Here is a 19,384-nt window from a genome sequence, read left to right on the forward strand (position 1 = left end):
CGGTCTGTGTGTCTGTGTGAACATACTGGGGGCTGCGTTATCCCGGATTCGTTTTTCTGTGTCCAGAATTTCCTATGCGGTTATTGGAGGGATGGCTTTGGAAGTGGGTTATTGAGGAAACAGTGTCGAAACGATCTTGCCCAGCAATCCGGGACACATAATAGAAGGAGACATAACCGACTTGTACGCACCTCCCCATGGGTCAGAATCTGCCTCACCACAGAGCAGCTTAAAACAATAATTTTTACTTTCTGTGATGGCCCATTGTAACTTTTTACGCACGTGTTTATACTCGAGGTGTTGTTGTTCATATTTCGGCATTTTTCTTCAGCGTTGAGTTCACCTTCTGGCCTTCAGGTATCCCGTACGGCATTCCGCTATTTCAGCGTTTCACCAGTAGTTGGGATTCCGGTTTTGAGAGTATATGTGTCTTGTCCCAACTGCGACGCCTTGTCTGCAGCCATTCCAGTAAATTCAGTGCTCCATCGTAGTATCTCCAGAAATGTATTCTCATCAAGTGATCCTGATGACCAATCTGTTTCTGGTTTCTTCAGGCTAACATTTATTGTTCTAGGTCGCTTATCAATGGTGATACATATCCCCTAGTGGTAAATATGCATATACTCCTCGCTAACACGCTAATGTATATGCTTGACTAGCTGGTCACTTACGAAAATAAGACCCACGATGAAGCCTGCTTATCTATTTGAAATGATTAGAACTTGCTTTTTTTATTCGCTGGCGCTATTTAGTTAACAAGACTTGTTAGCACTGAAAAAGGGAACAATTGGTCCCCGAAATATCGGAATTTGCAAGACCATTAAATAACACTAGCGTTTAGAAAAAGCAAGTTTTAATTATTTCAAATAATTTAATCGCTAGAAATACTGCGTAATTACACTCAGACTAGCTCTCCATGCCTAAACGTATTTACGCTTTCGACATTAGCCAGGTAATGTTTCGATTCTTCCCCTTCCTTTTCGTCTGTCTGTCTGCCACACGCACTTTTTTCAGAAACGACTATACCGATAGCCACTTTCGGTGAAAAGGTGGAAATTCTGAAAATGCACCCATGCAGTGGGTCTTTCCACATTGAATTTAGGTGGGGACCCAGCAAACACCATCCAAAGGACCTGCTATTTACAAACGATATAAAAGAGCTCATATTCATATTCAGTTGCCACGATTCAAATAGATCCCACGCAGTTGTAATGTCCTAGAAGTCTTTATTCTATTATTTTTCATCTTTCATGCCAGATTGATTCTTCGATAAAATTGTCTCCGAATTTCCCACAAAACCTTAATAATTCACCCAGCTTTATCTTTTTCCAATCATATTATTTTCGAAATATCTTTACCAATGATGGCTTGTTAAATTTTAATTCCAGGACCCAAATTAATTGTTCGTGCCGAAGAAGTCCTCATTGTTCTTCTTGTCCTGATACTTTGGGTGGCGGCAATCGCATTATTCTTTAATCGTTGGGGGAAAATTCGTATGCTCGAACCCTATCAACCGAAATTCCAACAACAACACAGGTCTTCCTGTCCACTTGTAGATTTGGACTCACTGCAATCACATCCGGTAAGTAATAAATTGTAACTGTGGCATTTAAGGATTTTTGCACAAATTAAGTGGCCCTTCAGTGGTCGAACGTTCAGATTCCAATGAAAGCTAGACACAAAACCAAGGATATAAGCAAGGAATTGTCCTTTATTTGAGGGCTTTGTACCTTGGAGCACTCAGTTAATTCGGTCATGGGAAAAAGCACTTTATCTCCGACTCACCAAAATAGATTTCACGCCACAATCGAAATTTATCAACTGGAATCGTAAATGTTTGATGGTGTCTCCTCGCGCCTAAACGTACATCTTCAAAGAGTAATTACACAAACATGTCCAAAAGGGCTCATTGACGTTCCCCCCCAGCAACCAGTTATTTTCGATGCCATGCCATGGACTTGGCGAGCTGACCTATTAGGGTCATTGCTAGCGTTGAACCACAACTGCCCGCCCCATGCTGAGCTGGACAATGGCCAAAAGGTCAAACGGATACCGAATATCTCCACGGCATTGTAACTCGATTCTAATTTCAAAGGAATGCTTTTATTTTTTCAGCTTTCATGCTCTCGTTTGGTCAATTAATGTTTCTAATATGGTCGGTGTCCTTTCAGAGAGCGTCCGTGTCTAGGATGTCGATGGGCATGGCCATCCCCATACAAATGCCACCGTGTCAATTTTCTAGCTTTACTAGTAACATCGGAACGTTCCCACATTCGAGAGGTAAGTGAAGTATGCTTTCAACTATCTCATATATTATACATAGAGGATTTTAGTTCGATGTATCCGCTCGATTCGGTTTTTAGTTATTCAGTATTAAATCCACATGCAGGAGGTAGGTTCAATTGAGTAGAATGAATCGGAATCGTCCTTCCGTGGCAGCTTTCTAACCGACAAGTGACCCAGTTTTTCTCCCTGAACAGTTTAGCTCTCAAACTTCCAATAAATTCAACGTTTGCTGAGTTCTCTGACTGTCTGCCCTTATATATTTACAACTCAATCAATGTCCGCTTATTTTTCCGTCCCATTTCACTCAGATTCCCAAACATTCCTGCAAACGTTGGTTTGACCGTCACAGCTTGCGAAATTTTCACCACTCGCAGGACTTACCCTCTTAAAGTCACTTTTCAATAACAAACTTGAAGATAACTTTAAATGACATGGAAATTTCGTTTTCTTTTTCGGGGTGGTGCGTTGATGCTGCCCTGAAAGGTTATAACATCATCATCGTCATCTTTATCTTCATGGGACGAAAATATTGATTCGCTTTCAAGAAGTGAGCCCTTGCCAAGATAAATATTGTATATTCGTTACAGGGAAGGAAGGAAGGTAGACCTGAAAGATGATATATTAAATTTCATTACATAGTCATGCAAATTCCTCACGATACTTGTTTAAAGCAAGGAGCCAAGTTGAAGTACCTCGACTGGATCCTTCGGAGAAAAATAAGAATGTTTATCTGGCCCTTGCCGTGATAAACAATCAATTTGTTTTGCAAATTGAAGCATCCGATGAGTATGATTAATGTGCAAAGAAATTATATGTAGTCGTTATGGAAATTAAACTACTCATAGGTCCTTCTCGTATAAACAATTTTGGGGCTCATGTGAGAAGCGGCTGGTAAACAGTTTTGTAGAAAATGCTTAGTCATTAACATAATCGCATACCCATTTTTGATAAGACTACCCCATTCACTTGTAAATAGTACTTTAACTCTCAAAAGGAAGATAGAGTGAACTCCATTCGGGCTTACAGTATTATTATTATTATTCTATTAAGGGAAAGTCGCAACGCGTCCTTAAAGAACTATTGTGCCCCTTTTACTGGTTATAGTGTACCTATTGATCATAGTATCTAAAGCAGGCCTTTAACCGTCAAGGACTTTAGTATGTTCCCTACTTCCAGATCTTTCAGCTTTGCATCTGGTATTAAGTGTTCTCCCAGATGCCTCGACCTACTTACACAAGTGCGGACACTATCCCAGGAAGTGTATAGATATCCGCACAAAACCTGCAGGCAGTGTCCGTAGATATCCCTAGCTTCCCTAGGTGATAGTTCAGCCGACAGTGACCAGTGAGAATTCCCACTATGATTCGGAGGTTCTTTTTGGTGAGGTTTAAGCAATCCTTTGCGCGCATGTGTTGGTATCCCTCAATAAGCACTTTGGACTGCTCCATTCCTGGAAGCCCGCCGAGTATAGTTCCCTCAACCGTTGCTCTACATTTCTTAAAGTCATAGCCATGAAACCGTTTCCGATTTTACAGAAGGGATCTGGCTCTCTGCTCCCTTCTTGGCTAGTTCATCCGTTGCCTTCCAACCCAGCATGGCCTGCAACCCAAAGTATCCACACCTTGTTGGACAAGTCGAGTGTATTCAGTCTCTCAAGGCATTCCCACGATAGTTTAGAGTTCACCTGGTTGGCCCTAAGTGCCTTGATCGCTGTTTGGCTATCGGTGAGAAAGCTATGTTCTGTACCCTGTAATTCCTTTGCAGATTAAAGGAGGCACAGTTGTCTATGGCGTATATTCCCGCCTAGAATATGCTAGTGTGCCTGCCCATTGGCTCAAAGTAAATTTTCCTTGGACCAATGACACGGGCACCCGCTCCCTCTGCTGTGAGGGATCCGTCAGTGTACCAAGTCATCAGTTACTGGTTTAAGTCGTATGTCGCAGCCACGCTCTCACAGTTTGCCTTGTTACTCCCACGTGTTTCAAACTTCTTATCGAAGTGAAACCTCGTTGTCATGTTATCCCTTGGTATCAGTGATTCGGGATACCGCCTAGAAAGACTATCAATCTTCCTTCGATTTAGGCAGCGCCCCGCCTCACTGATACTACCGGCCATCCTGAATATTGCCCTCCTTGCCTATATCTGTATGTGCAGATTGAGAGGGGTTAATCCCTGAAGGACCTCCAGGGATGCCGTTAGGAATATCCTTATTGCTCCACTGATAGACACGCAAGCCAGCCTTTGGAGCTTATGTAGTTCCCTGGATTATGTGCTGAGTTGGGTTCTTTCTGCCCAGATTACCGGCCCATAGGTAATCATTGGCCCTACTATTGCAGTCCATATCCAAAGTAGTATCTTCGTGCTGCAACCCCACTTTTTTTCTGGTATGCATCTACAAGTCATCAGAGCCCTCGTGGCTTTCCGACAAGTGTTTCTGACACGTGTCTTCCAGAGTAATTTTTGGTCTAGCGTAATTTCAAAATATTTGACCTCTGTTTCTTGTTTCACCTCCATATCATGTAATCTTATGGTTCTCAGGTGATCAAGCTTACGCCTCCTAATGAATGGTACTATGGTGGTTTTGGCTGGGTTGATCAGCAGTCCCACCTTCCTATACCAGGCACTAGTAACCCTTAGTCCAGTTTAGATTCTATCACATAGGGTATCTTCATATTTGCCCCTACAGATTAAAACAATGTGCTCCGCGTAACCCTGGACTTGTATTCCAGTATTTGTTAGCACGTCAAGGAGTTCATCCACTACCATACTCCTCATCAGCGGCGATAGTACCCCGCCCTGTGGACAGCCTTGAGTAGTATTCATGACAATAGAATTTGTACCTGTCGGTACTTCTGTTTGCCTATTTTCTAGCATTTTGCCCATCCAGAATGCGGCTCAGGGCGTCTTGTATCTCTGTGTGCGATGTGTTGTCGAATGCTCCTTCGATATCGAAAAACGCGCACAATGCAATTTCTTTTGTTTCTATGGCATCCCGTAGTACCTCTGTGAGCTGATACAGAGCAGTTTCAGTTGACCGTCCTACCCGGTAAGTGTGTTGACAGTGATGTAGGAGATTACGCTTTAGAACGTTAGTTGTAATATAGTTGTCTATGACCTTCTCCACCGTTTTGAGTACGAACGATGTTAGGCAAATTGGTCTGAAAGATTTGAGGTTTGAGGTTTTCCACCACTGTTTCTAGTTCTAGTTCGCTCCTGATGTTACCGCCCCCTTGAAGGTGGGCAATGTTGTTGCTCAAGTGCGTTGCGTAGGATTCCCAATCCATTCTCCTGGGTCCACCCTGCGCCCTACGAGTCCTAGGTCTAGGTCGTCCAGCTTCTGCTCTTCACTGGGCAGTAGATCTACCTTCCTGGTTGATTCAGTCTTTTCCCTGACCTACCCGGGTTTTTTCCCCCGCTTGGGTTCAAGTTTGGATTTTTTGGGAACATTCCCTTCATTCGGGCTGATCTCTGCTGCTCCCCGCTTTCCCGGCTCCGGTAGAGATGGCTTAGGTCGCCCTGAGCCTGCTTAAGGGCCTCTTCTGGTTTCAGGCCTTCCTTCAGATAACGCAGGTACCATTTAACACCTGCGCCACTGAGACCTGTCTCCTTCCTGACGTCTGTTATATTTATCTCAGACGTGCTTTTGCTGGTCCCTGCTCTTTGAGCAGTGGCGTTCGTTGGTTGGTGTCGACGCAGTATACCACTTCTCCCTTCTTGGGTGTAATCACCTGGCTCTCAGTATTTCAGAGATGTGCCTCCTGATTAACAAGTTTTTGTGCGGTACGGGGCTCCGCTTTGTTGGTTTTCGTTTTGTTTGCTTTGTTGTTTGTACTCATTTGATTTCCACGAATATGAGGGTTAGGAGGTCCGCCGTGCCATAGCACCCCGTAGCACGGTATGGTCTAACTTACTCACTGAGGCGACCAGGTATCAGTGAGGCTCCGTTCGAATACAATCAGTTACCCCCGACTGCAAACTATCCAATGGGCATGGTTTACATAACACCCTGGATCGGGAGAGCTGCTTTTCGAGTCGCCAGTCTAGATCCGTAGTGTTTTGTTAATAGTAGGGTCACCTGGCTATCACTAACGGTTTTGGTAGACGAGAGGCTTGGCTCCTGAAAAGCCACGCACCGCCCCAGATGAGAGTAAGCTCATCCTCAGAGATAGATAGGTTGGCCTCAGGGAGCTATGTTCCGCGTCAGTCTATCCTGCAGTGCACTGCTTGACCCCGGGCTTATAGTATTATAGTTGAATCTCGTGTTTTTTTCAAACTATTAATAATAATTTGGATGCCAAGCCCCAAACAGAGTGGCCCGTGGACCACAAAAGTGGTGGCAAGTTGCTCTGCATTTGGCTCGATCTGACATCAAGTAGACGCGAACGTTGGATCTCCTAATCTTTAAACAAAAAAATTTTCCCGGCCTGTCGTAAAAGCTAACTAAAAGGGGTAGAGATCTATGAGCTAGTAACCTGCAAATATTGAATATTCTTGATACTCCTTCGGATCCAAACTCATATGGTATTGTGCTTGCTTCTACTGTTGACTAATTGATTCGACTCTAGAATGTGGTAGCGCTCCTCAACGACGGTACCGAGACTCCCCAGAATGCTCGAATTTCTGATGGTTATAATGGGAAAATCCCTCGCATAAAACCATTTATTGTTAAAAAGAAACATTTTGCAAGGCATTATATGAAAAAGGATAAAGGGTTTTGGAAAAAAGTAATGTTCACGAAAGTCAATTTCTCCAAAAATGATAATCAAGGATATCTGGCTTGGAAATATTTAAGGTTAAGCGAGGCAAGATGGTTGGACTCTTGAGAGTACTCCTCTCCCTTTGACGGCACAGTGCCATTATAATCTGGTAAACTGGCCGGAAGTAAACATCGATCCCATGCCAGATTAATGCTTATCTTATCTGCCAGCCGCCGCCCTATGTCCAGTAAACCCTTATCAGGCAGGCGAAATTCCGATCCAGAATGAGGAACATCCCACTAGTGCCACGTAACACAGGTTTTGTATGAGCAATTCAATGTAGTTCAGGAGAGGTCCCCTACGGTCATGGTGGATAATATGAATACCAAGGTAGTCCCTGATAACCACCACATGTCCCCGCATGTGGTTGGAAAACACGATTTTAGAAAGCGTGATGACTCCTGCTTCCACTGCCTCTTTGTTGGAGACAATTATTCTAGAACAGAGTCCACCATGAAGTTAGTTAGGTTTCAACAACTAGTCTGATCTACCAAATCGTGATTCGCGGTAGATTTACAAGTTATCTACTGGATATGCGAAATAAGAAAGGCGCTAGAAAAGGGTCATTACCTGATAGTTGCTTAACTTCCTTTACATATTGCATCCACATATTCTCATTCGGATGAAGAACCTCGACCTCCTAAGTTCATCATGGCTCCCTTTCGGAACCCGGCTGTCATTCGGCAGTGAGAAAACTATATTGCTCAGCGGAGAGTAAACACCTTGATAGGGTCGCCGAAGGGTGTCAATGACCATCAAAAATTCACTGGCGAAAGTCAAGCTGTAAGCGGCGCAACGTCTGGCTTATTGCTGAAAATTATAAGTGCATCGGCGAACACAGGAAACTGATGACTCTTTATGTCAGTGCTTCTAAACGCCGAAACCAGCGAATCTCGAGAAGTATAGAAGACAATTTACTATTGCGTTAGTTGAGTAGAAAGAAAGTTGCAGCAAAGAATCATGATTTCACTGCCGTAGGTTTCGATTGTCTTGCTAAGGACATTAACGATAAAGAGCAGTTTAAGAAATGGAGAAAACATATCACTACGATTCTTAGCAGGACAACATTTGGTGAAGTTCTACCTTCTGTGGATAAAATAGTTACCCACCGTATCATGCGGGTACGGACTCCTCCTCCATACTGAAGAGAATTCATCTAGGCGCCAATTCACTTAAGTGGGCAAAACCACTGGGATTGACAGTCTCCCCACGGAACTGTTCTGCCCAGCTCATGCAATGTCTTCAGAACTGCTAAATCTTGAGAATTTGACGCCGTTCCCAGTGAAAAACGGAATAATCGTCAAGACTACGGAGAAAGACCCCGTCTTGAGTGCAACAATGGGAGGGGTATTTGCATGCTTTCTGCTGCAATCATAGCGAAATTTCTCTGGCAGCAATTTGGAAAATCAATTGATAAAGGATGGGCTTCGGCTCGTTTTGACACAGTGTATCGAGAGTGAACAGGCAGTGTATCTAGAATCCCCTCATCAGGAGAGACATTCCAGAGAGACCAAGAATATCAGAGCGACATTTGACAGCATACAATGTCAAAACGTAATCCGACAAAGTTACAAGGTTCTTATTAACGATGATGCTCTTCATTCTACATTGTCCGGAGGGCTTCAACGGACTGGCCATTCTTCCTCAAACTCCACGACTGCGTTGATAGCATCTGTTTGCTTTTTCACTGAATCTTCGCCAAATAAACTGAAGATTAACACCAATTAAATCAAGATTCTCAGTCTGACTGGTCATCTCACTGTTCCTGTCTATTTTAGTGGGCAGAGCATCGAAGGCTTCGATAAGTTTGTCTATCCTGTTAGCTTCAGTTTTTTCTAACCATAGTAGCCTGATGTCACTCGGCGCATTGATAAGACTAGATTCGCCTTCGCGAATCCAACGTCAAGTTGAGATTTTTCCGCGCCAATATTCTCTCCTTAGTTGAGTGGTTAGAGCACAAGGCTGTCGTACGAAAGGTCGCGGTTCAAATTCCACTGGTGGCAGTGGAATTTGTATCGTGATTTGACGTCGGATACCAGTCGACTCAGCTGTGAATGAGTACCTGAGTCAAATCAGGGTAATAATCTCGGGCGAGCGCAATGCTGACCACATTGCCTCCTACAGTCTACTGTGGTGTACCGTTACGGTCTTGAATGAAGTGCTCTAACACACTTCAAGGCCCTGATCCAACATGGGTTGTTGCGCCAACGATTATTATTATTATTATTACTAATATTCTCTCCTTGTGCTATAAGGGAGCAGTATATGAAAAGTGACAGCTACTTAAATTCCGCATGCCTTCGTTAACATCTAAATATTCTGACCCAGCACAATGCCGATCGGGCAACTACGTCGGTGTCGCTACGCCCTATCTAGGAGGATATATTTTGGCTCTGAAAAATTCATCATACATACTTGAAGCGATCCAAATATTTCCTATAACAACAAGCAATTGGTCAGTTAATAATTTAATTTTTCATGCCTTTTCTTGACCCATTTCTTAATATATGTACGTGGTCAGTGGATAATTTTAGAGTTATCCCGCCGTTGTTATTATCTTTTGTAGGATTGTAGCGCTTCAGATGAGAGCTTTGTACATACTGTGGGCTCGGGGGGTATCCGGCCTTTATGATAAACCAAGAAAGCGCTAGGCTGTGGCTAACATGATCCATATCCTACAAATCAACATGCATTGAGGTGCAACCACTCACGAGATGCTAGATCAGTTCACTGCGGATGTAAAAACTGATCTAGAGCTAATTAGAGAACAATACCGGAACCAAAACCTAGCTTCATGGTATCATGGTTTACCAGCTACCGCTGCCATCTGGGTTTAAATTTGGGTTCAAAGCCATCCTTTTGGCTTGGACACGGAGTGGCAGATACTGATTGGGAACGACTTTAATGCCAGGGCACTTGAATAGACCATGCCACATCTGGCGGAGAGGTGCGAGCTCTCAAAAATTTTTCGGCAAGCGACCATGGATGCATTGCTTCCGAAATGGTATCACTAGACGCGAACATTAGGAAGTTCGAAGCTTTAGCAACATGCACAGCCGCCCTAGAATTCACTTCACGGGTTGAGGGGCTGCAGCTAACACTGCCGTGAATTCGTTCAACCATTCATTCGATTTCCATTCGGACACAGCCCGCCACAAGCTTTCTGTATATTGGCAGAAATTGCCGAGCTGCGGAGGCTAGCTAAAAGGAAATTCCGTAGTGCAATTGAGAAAGCAATGTTCCCTGTAAGCAGAAACTAGTCAGCAAGGTGAATGGAAAGCTATGGCGACTTATTTGTAAACTGGTTACCCGAAAAGTGGGGGTCTGCGGAAACTCTGTTCACTTAATACCGAACAGATAAACCACATTATACTTGCATATTCGCTGCATATCTTGTTCCGGTTCCAACTAAACCGGTCTTCCAACATCAGCCGGAACTACCATTCGGTGCATGCAACGCTTGCCTGAAGGAGAAATTTTTTTCTTATCGCAGAAAAGTAGCGAGACTTGAGCTAATCAGCAAAGGCAATCCCGAGTTGCGTTTAGCAGACTGCTCACTGCACATCCTTAATACAGTTGGGAAAGTAGTTTTATAGTGGGGAAATCCACAGTGGTTGTTATCAATGACGTTGATATCGAAGTATTGTACTCCTCGTAACGTTTGATTTCCGAAATGCATGAGAGGGCCAGATACACTAGGCAAACTAGAAAAATCTTTCCATTTGGCGTACTACCTCCTGCGAATATTGAAGAATTATCTGAGAAACCACTTCTTACTCTAAAGGACGCAGGAAGGCGGGAGGAGAATCAAAACGACGTTGGCGGTACCATAGGAATCCATTCTAGGAACGGGTTTCTGCAATGCTTACTATGATAATCCGCGTGGACTATGCATTTTAGAAAAGTCGGACTTAGTCGATTATGCAAAGCAGACTTGGCATATTGATTGCGCCTTGCGCTGAAGAACCCGAGGCAGTCATCCTAACTAAAACGAAAATCTCGATCGGTGTAACATTATAGAGTCATTACCAGCCGGTCAAGCGCCTTGGATTGACACTTGATTCAAGGATAAGAGCCGTGACGGACAACCTCCGGACCTCTAGCAGAGCACATCTCCTTATGAGTGCGATGCAGTCAATCCTGATCTACGACATGAAGGTATGTGCTAATACCTTGGCATGGGGAAAAATAGCAAAATATACTATATGAGTAGCAGCTCTTTTGCCAAAAAGAGTCAAAAAGCAGGTGGACTATGTGACTTATTGAAAGCTTAGGTCCGTAGTTTGACCTGAAACCTGGCGAGAATGATTATTTCCCTCCCCAGCTTCGCAGCGGACATAGAAGATTCCACCCTTATTTGCACAAGATTGGGAAGACAGGATTCTCCGTCACATCAGCATCTATTTTCTTCTGGAAGGTGGGATGGGATTCGTTAGTAACTTTCTGTAGCTGAGCGGAGATGCTGTGTAAGTGTGTGGCATTATGTTCAGATTCTTCTTCGCGGAAATAGGATTAAGCTCGAGCAGTAAAAGGACTAGATGACACGGGGTTCCTTGAACTAGCCAATTTTCCTTGCCCATCCCTTGGTTGGTGAAAAGAATTCTCTGACCTGAAGCCGGGAAATGCGAAAAGCTAGGCCCATGTAATGTTTCAAACGGCTCTAGGCTAGTTCTCTGATGTCGAAGAGGTATTTTGTTAGTAGTTTGACAGTTTGAAAAAAGTAAGAAACTTTGGAGAGTATCAAATCACTGTCTGTTTACCGAAGTATCATAAGTAGTCAGTGGCACCCAGTTTATTTCAAATGCCTCTAGTGTGACCTCAATTGACTGAAATAAAAGCATCCTTGACGTCCATACCGCCGACGTCCATAAGCCTCCATACCAATACCTATTGCATAGTGGGCCAATAGACACCTCACTTAGTGTATTGAAGCTGTCTGCTGTGTATGTATGGCATTGCATTGCGATAACAATCCGCCCACGAAGATTTGTCCTATCTACGCTGTGAGTGATTGCACTACTCCGTCCGACGAGTACACCCGAATTCTCGTACATCACAGATACATTTTCCTTGTAAGTATGGTATGCTCATTGGATATTGTGCAAAAAGCGTTGCAAACATTCAAAACCATGAAGCGAGTTATCCTCCCTTTAGTCTGCGAACTTGTAAACATGTCGACCCATATAGACGATGCACACAGCAATATAAGTCACATCAATCCAGGTGTGTTTCCTTCCTCCGACATTCAGCAACACACGGATTCTAAAAGTTTCTTGAAGCTCAAGTTGGTATAGATCATTACCTTAAATATCTGAGAACTTTCCATTTTTATAGTCCTCCTTCGTTGAGATCACACCAACTCTTTTTAATACGGCCGGGCACGCAGCACTTGCTAAAACTGATTGTATAAAGTCCACGACCATCCTTATTGAAACCATTAGGGAGAGATCCCGTACAAATAGGTACTCTCGCTTGGACAGCCCACTTCTGTGTCCAAAGATTATTATCTAAAAAACAGCTGCGGATGACTCTTTCCATCATCTCCGTACTGTGCGGATTGACTGGCTCAATAGCTTCGAGTAATCGTCCTAACTTCTGTTTTTTTGTAATGAACTGAAAATACTATATTCCGTCTACTAAGTACCCTTGAATAAGTTCGGCCTATCCCTCATTGCGAATCATAAAGCCATTTTTGGGGCTTGGTACTCAGTATTTCAAGCGCTAAAATTGAAGACGTTGTTTTCTGTTTTGGGTACAATTTAACTAATTAAAATAACTCCCATATTTCGGGAATCAGTTGTTTCCTCCTTTTTTCGAAGAAAGAACGACTGACTCCCGAAATACGGTATAAAGTAAGTAAAAGTAGAATTATCTTTAATTTCAACGGTCCTAAAATTTTATTGGGAATGCTATGTAAGCCTCATTCTCATTAACTTTCTGCCGAATTTTCCGCAGGTGCTTCGCAATGACCAGAGATATCGCTGAAATGTGCTGTCCTTTACTGCCCGTAGTTTCCGTAGTGTACGTATGTAGCGTTAGCCCTGTATACTATACTGCACGACCCCCCATCCTTGGACCGTTAATTTAATGATTTGATGGTATTATATTGAGAATATGCATGCGGAACCACATCCTTAAAAACATATTATATCAAGGAAAGCATACACTTGTTTGCGCTGTGGAGTAGATAACAAATAACGTCTGGGATAACTAGTTTCCTACATGATTCTCACCATCTTGTGGTCTATTTGGCCTCCCGAATTCCCACAGATCCTTGGATCTTAGAATTGATTCAGACATGGTCCTCTGCTAATAGCTAGTGGAAACTATTGTCGTCGAACAGTCCCCGATATTTATTCGGAGCCAAATAGTTATTTATCATGTAAAGTATGTATACAAAGAAAACCAAGACTAATCAGAAAGTTTTTCCGGCTAGCTTCTGCTCCTATGGATTATAGTAACATTAGGAAAAGGACAATGGATATGCAAGTAAAAATGAAGTAAAAGGAAAAAGATAATTCTACAATTGAAAATTCTCCCCACGTTCGTTAGGTGCAAAAGTTGTAATGACTTTGAAACAATATCCATAGTAAAACCAGAAAAACTGTAGGAAAAATAACGAACGACAAGACATGGGGGATGGGCATTTGAAAATTGAAAAACTTCATTCCAATAGGCACAGAAAGTTGTTTCGAAAAGGTTTCCAGAAATTATAAACTTGAATTATATAAATAAATGACTTTTCATTGTTCTCGGAACTTTTTCCAGATCTAATGAACTTTCGAATTCAAAGTTCAAGGAGTTTCCTCGTGCCTTGGCATTCTTACGACTGCTAAGGAGTATCTTAAAGCTTCCCTAAAAAATCAGAAAGGAAGCAATAATCAACGCTCCTTCCGATGTAATTCAGAACGGTCGTTGGCAAAAAGGAAGCAATAGTAATAAAATTTCATACCGCCTCAGGAAATTTGAGTTTCGTCTTCTACATCATGTTCACTTTCGTCAAGGACATTGATTACGACATTATTTTACGATGTCAGCTGCTTTCTGGATGCTCAACTGAGTGTGAAATTTGTACAAACCCCGACCATGTTTACAATGGAAGCATCCTTTGCGTTATCAATTGTCCCAGATATCAAAATGCGCGGTTATCAGTCGACACGAAATGTGGGTTAGCTTATATTCTGTGGGGATGTTTCATATTTTCATGAGGGCTGCATCTCATATTTAGCCAACTCGGTTTCATATCCTCAGGACAACTTTAAGGTGAATGTCATTTAATAATCGATGTTCACCAGACCTTAGTTCCTTGTGATTTTTAGACTATGATAGCTTCAGATGAACATTTAAACTCGGAAAGTTATGTCCATGGAGAGGAGATAATTGAAGTGTTTCAAACTTTGGGAAGAAGAGAATTGCTGTTGGGTAAAGTTTTGGAGTGTGTAATTAAAACTGCAAGTCCTTTGTAGTCTGTTTCTGTATCATTATAATTATGTATTGTGCTCGAATGTAAATTCTGGAATTTATAGAATGCAGTGAGGCCACCAAAGTTCAAGGATATATGCACTCATCGAATAACACTAGTACGAATTATGTGTAGAGTTCTGATGTACAAATCAAACAAAACTTCATGTTCCTTCTAAACAACTTGAACAATTTGGTTTATTTCATAAGCAATGCATCCAAATAATCTTTTTGTCTGGTCGTATCTAAAGCAAAAGGCAAGAATATTCCAAGATAAATATGTTTTGTTTGTTTGTTTTTTGGTTAGGGAGCTGAAATGTAGTCTTTGCTAAAACATCCCGCTGTTTCTTCTAGGGCACTAACACGGAACCATGTAACACATTACCTGAAGCCAAGTATATTCTGAAGTCCCAACTTGAGGTTGCTCAAATCTCCACTTCTTCCTTGTTCGCAAGACAATCCAAGTCCCTTATTTCGAGGGTGCACATTTGGTACAGGCTAGAAACAACTGCTCACTTGCCTATAATGCGCTGGACGGTCTCCTAGATTGTATTCTTCTTGACAGTCTTCGAACCAAGTTGCGTTTACCCCAGTGTCTTCTGGTTTGGCGCTGTTGCCGATTTCTAGAAAAACTTCTGGCAAATCTTCCTCCGTTCGACTTAATCAGAAGCGTCTAAGCGCTAATCTTCTGATCGTAGTTGGCCTGCACTTTGCGACAGTGGAGCCACCTACTTTGTTGTTGTATCCTCACTTTGGTCTGTTTGGTTACCACTTCGCGGAATTCTTCTTTCTTCGTCATTAACGGCAGTTATACGCGTCCTCTTCTCCTGTTATTTCTAGTGGGCTGAGGGCAAAATATTACGCGCAGTTTGAGGTTACGCTAGCGATTTCCCTTTACTTCAGCTCCTTTTCGACAATCTTCCATCTACTTCACTGGTAGGCAATCAGGTCCTGGGACCCCTCCATTATGTAAATTTTGACATCTGTAGAGATGTTCCACTGGACGATGATAGCAGCCTTCATTTTTTTGTAAAACTACTCCCCTCTTCTTGGGCAACCTTTTGTTCCTTACCTGTGTTTTCCGGATGATGTGCATCCCCTCTCAGCCTTGATGAATATTAGAACATATAGGGGGCCAATATAAACTCGGATCACTATCCCGTTGGCATGTTGCCTAGACCTCGAAAAAAACACCACCTACAATCCCCTCTGATAATCAGGTGAGAGTTAACATTGAAGCCATCCACAGCACAGCCCTCCGCAGCACCTATAGCCCCATACGCCCAGAACATCATTGGCCCATATCAAAGAGGTTCCACTCCACCAACAGATCAGATTTTCTCTGTGCGGCAAGCGATGGAAAAACTGTTGGAATATGGACATCAGTAGCATCATATTTTCATCGACTTTAAGGCCGCCTATGACAGCATAGCCAGGGTAACTGTACACGGGCATGAGAGAATTCGGTATACCGACGAAATTAATAAGACTGCCTAGGCTAACCTTGACCAATGTGCGAGGCCAGATGAAAGCAGCAAGATCATTCTCAAGAATATTCGACATCAACAACGGTCTGCGACAAGGGGATGCTCTATCATGCGTCCTCTTTAACCTGACCGTGGCAAAAGTTAGCCGTGATGCTGAGGTAAATGCAAGCGGTTCGATCCTCTCTAAGTCCACCCAACTACTGACGTACGCTGACGATATTAAGATTTGGGGAGACAACCCGAGACGTACAAACTGTCTTCATCCAGATCGAGCAGGCGCACGGTTGTTGGCAGCCAACAGAGCCTCTTTCAGCTTACAAAAACTGTTTCGCTCTGAAGGTTCCAAGCACTTAAAATCAGTCTCACTTTTTATTTCTCTTCTCTACTGGTCTAGGTAGATTTACGTAGAAAGCCAAAGTTGGCAATCTGGGTTTCTTTTACTGGTGATGTTTGAGCTTGATTTTTAGTCAAAACTCCACTACTCAACCCTGATATAGTTATAGATATAATTTTTTTTCGAAAATTTTCCATAAAAATAAGTCCTTCACCAGTTGTCAGGGAATGAGATTGACTTCTTTCAAATTCATCTACAATTTACTTCCACAATTGTCAAACTATTGTAGCTCACAATTACTGGTCGACCTCCTTTCTTGCCTATGCTAGTTGAAATTGTGGGTTTACGTATATCTCCCATGTTTTATGCAATCTCGCTTTATTTTTCGAAATGCTGTTTTTGAAGGTATGAACTTAACGCTGAGAATCATCAGCTAGGATCCCATCCTTACTGTCTTTACTTTCAATCAAACACTCAACACCTTTCATACCAGTCTATCTGGCCCACTTTCCCATCACGTCCCTTCTTTCCCCAAGTCTCTGTATTCCTTCCCAATCACCGCTAAGACCATAAAAAGCTTCGTTTAAAACCAGCAGCAAGAAAAAATGTCATTTCTCATCCTATTCGTAGAATTTCAGTAAGAATCTCTAGTTTCTCTAGCCCTGTGAGTTGCGACCTGCGAATACCTTTAAATTCTTCCCCGTTTGCCATAAAAAAGGGATAGAAGAGGGATAGTCATTTGTGCGCTAGCAAATTTCGAAACTTTATTGCTACCGAAACGTCATCAACGCCCTGAATAGGTACTCACATCAGGCCGCAGACTTCTGGCTATCGAAAACGGACTATGATTGGTTTCTGGAATATACACACACTCCTCGAAAACGGTAGCTTCCCAGAATGCTCGCATTCTCCAATTCGAGTGGCAAAGCCAAGTGGTAGTAGACGCGAATCCGGTGTCGGATTGTTTCTGACAGCTACCGCAAGGCACGCTCTCTTGATCTGAAAACCGGATTCTGGCAGACTTATAACTATAATGGTGAAAGGTTTATAGATCTCTGCAACTTCACGGTGTCGTTATTGGTGGCACATGTTCGATTACAGAGCTTGTCATAAGGTTATTTGTATTTCAACTGACCGACAAAGTTCGAGAAATCAGATTGACCACTTTGTGATCAGCAGGAGATTTAGGAGTTGTCTTCTCGGTGTGCATAAAAAGAGAGGAACTGACATCGTTTTCGAAAAGAATCACCATCTGACGGTCGCTTGCGTGTTGCATCCGCCCCTTGTGACAGGGAGATGATAGGACGGCAGATGCGCTAAGTAACCCACCTGAGAATATCGATTCCATTGACCGCTGCGAATGATGGTAAGCGTGACGCACTTGAACCCCGATACTGCGCGAAATCCCGGGAAGACCTCATAAGCGTATGATAAACCACATCACCAACGAACTAGCAAATCATTCGATGGTCCTGAGAAGGACGTAAAGGATCGACTCCTCGTCCACGATGACGAGCAGCTGAAAAAGGTGGAAAGAACACTTTACCACATTTCTTAATCACATCGTATCCGGTGAAGTTCTTCTCCTTGTGAATGAAGTGGCTAGTCATGCAAATACGGACGGTTCCTTCTAACAGAAAAGACATCACTTCGGCCATAAATGTACTCAAAAGGAGTAAAGCCGGTGCACTTTACGCTCTCCTCACAGAGTTATTCCTCACTGTACCTACAATTACTACAGACCCTCTGCTTCCACTTGTACGGAAATCTTGGAAATCCGTGACCTTTCCCAGAGAATGGAGATTCGAAAGAAGGGCACCCGTTTTAAGTGTAACAATTCGAGGGTTATCTGCGTGCTCCCTGCTTTCACAAAGATAATGGCTAAAATAATTATAAAACCCTTCAAATAACATCAGAAATTGATCGACAGAGAGCAGGCCGTTTCTGCTTTCCATCATCCTGCATTGGCCACATCAACACCCTGCGGACCATTCTGCAACCGTGCCTTTAATTTAAATCTTCGGTTCACCTGCTCTTGATCGGTTTTGACAAAGCCTTCGGCTGCAAGGCGAATATATCTGGAGTTCTCTACGTAGGAAGGGCATTCCGGAGAAATTAAAAGCTATTATCAAAGCGGCATATATGTGCTGCAGTAAGCTAACATCTCAGAGGATTTTGAGTCCACCAGCATGGCATTTTGCCACTGATATTATACGTTATTTTCTTGTTATCGGTAGCGTCCTTCATGCTGGCTTATCCGGAGGTGGAGGAATTCAATTCGACCATACTGATGACATCTGTTTGTTCTCTTACCGGATCATGGACTTTGGCTCTGGATTTGGAAATCGTGCTCTCCCTACCTGCATCAATAGGCAAGCATCGAAGGCGTCGACCAATTTTTCACCTAGAAAGTATGGTTTCTGCTGACGGTGACATCCAGTCGCTTCGCTGTCTTATCTCGAAATACAGTTATTTATCAACACCACCTGGCACCCGCACGCGATGTTATTGGAAGACAGAAGTGGCAATGAATAGGTCACGTATTAAGAAGCGGTTACAATTGCACTGCTGGCTATGCCATGACGCATGGACGATGTCAGGACGTAAGTAAATTAGTCCGCACACAACGAAGAAAACAAATACGTGTCTGCACGCTAAATGTTGGTACTCTAACTGGAAAGACCGAGGAACTCGCAAGAGCCCTTCGGAAAAGGTGCATTGACATCTGCGCTCTGCAAGATACCCGATGGTCTGGTGCCAAAAGCTGCGACATTCAACGCGAACGCGGTAAAAATGGCTACAAGCTTCTCTATTTTGGTAACCCACACACTCAATATGGTGTTGGCATTGCCATCTCAGAGGGTTTCCGTGATACCATTAAAGAAGTCGAACGATTTGATGATCGGCTGATGAAGCTCACCATTATATCAGCTGATCGCACTATTCACTTCTTCACCGCGTATGCACCACAGACAGGTCGACCTGATGCCGAGAAAAATGCCTTCTGGCAACTTCTCGATGAAAAGACTTGTCACGTGCCTGCTGACGATTACATAATC

The 19,384-nt window shown here is 43.1% G+C and overlaps 1 protein-coding gene across 3 annotated transcripts in view; it reads left to right on the forward strand.

Moving 5' to 3' along the window:
* The window catches only part of LOC119658522, a 115,519-nt gene that overhangs the window by 23,514 nt on the left and 72,621 nt on the right, over positions 1-19,384 (forward strand). For 2 of the 3 annotated variants that reach the window (XM_038065998.1, XM_038065999.1), the window contains exons 1-2: positions 1,399-1,582; positions 2,172-2,280. In XM_038065998.1, the coding sequence (XP_037921926.1) occupies positions 1,496-1,582; positions 2,172-2,280 (196 nt within the window). In that variant the 5' untranslated portion in view covers positions 1,399-1,495. Of the gene's footprint in view, positions 1-1,388; positions 1,583-2,171; positions 2,281-19,384 lie in introns of those variants that run through there. The other variant, XM_038066001.1, reaches the window with a different exon arrangement.

Source organism: Hermetia illucens, chromosome 5 (assembly GCF_905115235.1).
Source record: "Hermetia illucens chromosome 5, iHerIll2.2.curated.20191125, whole genome shotgun sequence".
Taxonomy (NCBI): domain Eukaryota; kingdom Metazoa; phylum Arthropoda; class Insecta; order Diptera; family Stratiomyidae; genus Hermetia; species Hermetia illucens.